The sequence below is a fragment of the Glossina fuscipes genome, unplaced genomic scaffold (genome assembly GCF_014805625.2).
Source record: "Glossina fuscipes isolate IAEA_lab_2018 unplaced genomic scaffold, Yale_Gfus_2 1, whole genome shotgun sequence".
Classification (NCBI taxonomy): domain Eukaryota; kingdom Metazoa; phylum Arthropoda; class Insecta; order Diptera; family Glossinidae; genus Glossina; species Glossina fuscipes.
Window position 1 is genome coordinate 29233971 of NW_023998415.1, and position 4028 is coordinate 29237998.

The 4028-nt window shown below is 35.7% G+C and overlaps 1 protein-coding gene across 1 annotated transcript in view; it reads right to left on the reverse strand.

Annotated features, from left to right (window-relative positions):
* The window catches only part of LOC119631423 (serine protease nudel), a 21291-nt gene that overhangs the window by 9642 nt on the left and 7621 nt on the right, over positions 1 to 4028 (reverse strand). Inside the window, 8 exon segments of the mRNA XM_038023603.1 lie at positions 772 to 930; positions 993 to 1480; positions 1554 to 1748; positions 1810 to 2617; positions 2692 to 2805; positions 2902 to 2971; positions 3703 to 3802; positions 3859 to 4028. The exon segment at positions 3859 to 4028 is cut by the window's right edge and continues 4 nt beyond it. Coding sequence (XP_037879531.1) covers positions 772 to 930; positions 993 to 1480; positions 1554 to 1748; positions 1810 to 2617; positions 2692 to 2805; positions 2902 to 2971; positions 3703 to 3802; positions 3859 to 4028 — 2104 coding nt within the window.

Consider the following 4028-nt stretch of genomic DNA (forward strand, 5'->3'; position numbering starts at 1 on the left):
CACTAACAAAATATAAATATAAGCTACACTAACAAAATATAAATATATGTACACTACAAGACTACGGTAGAGGCAATAACATCGATAATTGATAAACCCAAGAATGATCATTCATTGTTAAAGATCATTCTTCCCAAGAGGAAAGGTGTAGTATTATCGATCAGTCGCACCGTACCGTAGTCTACAAGTTATTGCTAAGTATACAATCTCCTACTAACCTAGTTAAGGTAGTGGAATTTTAGTAATAAGCAATTAATATATTAGTAGTAAGCTATAACCTACTTTAAATTATATTATTCGCTTAAGTTAGCATTAATTTATTAGTTATATAAGACACCTGAGCATACCTCAGTCAAGTCAGAATATAATCAGTAGTGTCATAAGTCTAATAGAACGTAAGCCAAAATCTAAATAAAGAGTAACTAATAAAAGAACCTTAAATATTGAGTGGTATCACTACAGATAATTTCTCCCACTTCTATTAGGACCAAAAAAAGTAGTGGATTATTGCCACGTCAACAAGAAATTGTTAGCAGATAAGTTCCCACTTCTAAGAATTAAAGACATTCTTGACAAGCTAGGAAGAGCTAAATACTATTCAGGCCTCGAGCAATGGTTCATATCACTACACCCGACTCCCATATGGTCTAAAAATATCACCAAACTCATTGCAGCGTATGATGACTCTTGGCTTCTCGGGCCTAAAAGACTCGCAAGCATTCCTCTACATGAATGACTTAGTCTCTCTCTCTCTCTCTCTCTCTCGCTTACCTCGCTTACGATACTGGCACATTTTTGTTTCTTCGTCTCTGCCATCGTGACAATCATAGCGACCGTCACAAAGTTGATTGTCGTTTAAACATGTGCCCAACGGACAGCGCATGTTCGAACAAATCGGCACATTATACGGATAATTACACGTCGGTCGCTCTACACGAATATGTGACATAAATTATTTTTGCCTTTAAGAAATATTCTATCGTTGTTTTCACCTATAATTTGTTGTATAGCGCCGTAAGCTTTCTCCAGTGTTCTTACTGGGAAACCAAATTTAAAACTGTTGCAGTTCGTATTGTTGTAGGCGAAAAAAGCAATGGGATACCAGCCAGTATGATTGCTGCGACATACATTAATACCTTGATCAATAGGTTCCAATAAACTGTCATCGGGATTTTTATTACCAAATTTCGTACAACTCGCGAATTTTGACTGTACTCGCATATCACTGGATTGGTCGTAATCATGTAATTCAATCTCTTCCGATAAACTGGCAAAGTCTTCAATACTTATGTCGGTTTCTCTTAATAGTTTAAGTGACGGTTTCTTCTCAATTAACCGATAGCATGTGAACGCTTCGTTTTTGTTACAAAGTTCAGCGGGTAATGTTTCCCTAACAATGGATATGGCTTTAATACGACCAGATTCGTTTTCATGCAAAACGGCCAAGCATTTCTCTGATGCATTTCGTGAAATTTCCGCACTATTTTAAACAGACCGTTATAACCGTTCATTTTGGAAGTGTCAAAAAAATTTTAAAGAATTTCTTTTATTACCTTTGTTCCTCTAAAGTTATAGGCATTATAAAATGAGAGAAATGCACGGGTTGTTCCAAGTGCATTAACAATGTATCACTGTACGGTATAACTTCTACGCAATCAATCCGACGGATTTCCTCATGATTGCTTCGGTGAATAGCATGCTTACTTTTACCACCTCCCAACAAAGCTGCCAAGTAATCTGTGCTTAACCTTAATACAAAATCGAAAATCTAAATGCCACGAGGAATAACTAAGGAGAATAGACAATTACCTTACACCAAAATAACACGTTTCATGCACTATAATCCAATTTTTTTCGAGCAGAATTCCCAAACACCATAATTTACCATTTGCGTAAACGTCTACCAACCAAGGCCAATGCAGTTCTTCGACAGCTTCATGCAATTTATCATTAGCCACAATATTCAAATCACCTCTATTCTGAATTTCGATTATATTTCTCAGTTTATCCATCAGTTCTGCTTTCTTTCGCACTACCATAATTGGCACTTGAGGCTTAAGAAAAACATTCGGTTTCTCATATTTAACCAAAGTCGGTGTGAAGTCATATTGCCTAAGCAGCGATTCGTTGGTGGGTTTCTCTAGGCCCGCACTTTTCGTTTTAAGAGGCTCAATCTTGCTAGATCTTACGTGGCAATCTAAGTAAAGAGTAACGCATTCTATACTTGGGTTTAAGACTCTCTCTAGTTTTCTGCTGGGTTGCTGCTCTTGTACTGTCTTCGCATGTTTCTCTAGCACATAGTTTAAATGATAATTATCGGCTATGACGCCTTGAACATCTTTTTTGAAATATGTATTTAAATCGATTTCTGGACTAATCGGCACCATATAATTCAATTGTTCCAATTTGGTTATATTATAGAATTTGAATTCTTGGAAGCCCAACTTTGAGCACACTTCTTGAGCCGTTTTCCCGATATTTGACTCATTTCTTGCATCATCGCGTAAACATAGTGGACGCCAGCTCCCTTGATAATTTTCGGTAACTATGCCAGAGCTCTTCAATGTCGGCTGCTTATTACGATCAAGCACAACTTCCATTCCATCTGTCAGAGCAACTTAAAGAATAAACAGAATTTTTATAAATTTGCTAAAATATTTTCCCCAAATTTGATCTGTTCCCTATACTCACTGCAGTCTCTTTCATCCTCCTTATGGGCACAATCGCAAATGCTATCACAACGTTTGGCTAGCGACAAACAAACCTTAGAAATCGGACACCAATATTCATCCAAATTGCAGTCACCTTGAGTGCACGTTCAAAAAGCGATTATGTTGAAGCATATGTGAACGAACTTTCAATGTTCAGAGCCCTCTCTGGAGAACTAACGTAATAACTTACCACAATATTCTTCATCGGTCAGATCTTCGCAATCCGGCTTTCCGTCGCAAATCAAAACTGATAAATCATTCTGAAGGGAAAGCCAAGAAAAAAGGAAAACAAATTTCATAAACAATATTTGTGGGCAATTTTGATATATAGTTATTCAATAGTTGGAAAAATCCTTCCTTTTTAATCCTTTAAATTTTACCTTCTTTAAAATCTTCAACTTATGCTAAGACTCAAAGTCGCTACTAAAATAACAAAAATTAAGTTTAAAAAATCAAATATGTCGAACAGAGGGCTAAAGAAAAGAATAGAAAGTTGTGTTTTATATTAAAGAAGTTTTCGAATCACAATACTTGATGAGATTTGTGATGCAAGAATTTATTAAGTTTTAGTGTAGATATAGACAGCACACAGAAGGACTTTTATTTGACCGATCAATTCAGAATAATTTTTTTAATTCTATCTAAACTTGCCTGTCTGTCCGTCTGTCCGTCTATCTTCTTTTCTTGTGTTCAACCTAAACGCCAAAATTCGATCAAATTTTGTGCACTGACATGTTTTGTCCTAAGAACGAAAATGATTTGGACCGGATCAAGTTTTTGATCACTTCCCATAAAACACATTATTTTGTAGAATCGTTATATGAATAGGTATACTAAGCGAAGTGATGTATGGTATCAAATTGTAGGCCGTGCACTATAGTGCTTTTACTTGTTTCACTTTAGATAAACAACTATGGAAGGTGTCAACTTCAGTTCATAACAAGTTACCAGATCTTAAGCATATACAGTTGTCATAGAAATATTAGGATACCTTCAAGTAGTCGCGACATTTACATTTCTCCTCATCAGTGCCATCTTCGCAGTCTAATATATTGTCACACCGATGTCTATAATCAATTATTTGATACATTCTAATGTAAAAAACCAATTTAATAACGAATATAGTCTTTGCATTTGGTGGACTCACATTTCACATTGAAATTTTTCAATTGATAGCGGCTCTAATGCACTCTGTTTGTTAGTTGTACTTTCATTATTCTGTATAGTCTGTAAAAAATAAGATTCGGAAGTCGAGAAAGGTTCGAAAGTGGTGCTCTCAATGTCTAAAGTTTGTGTTATATCGTGTACTGTTGGTAA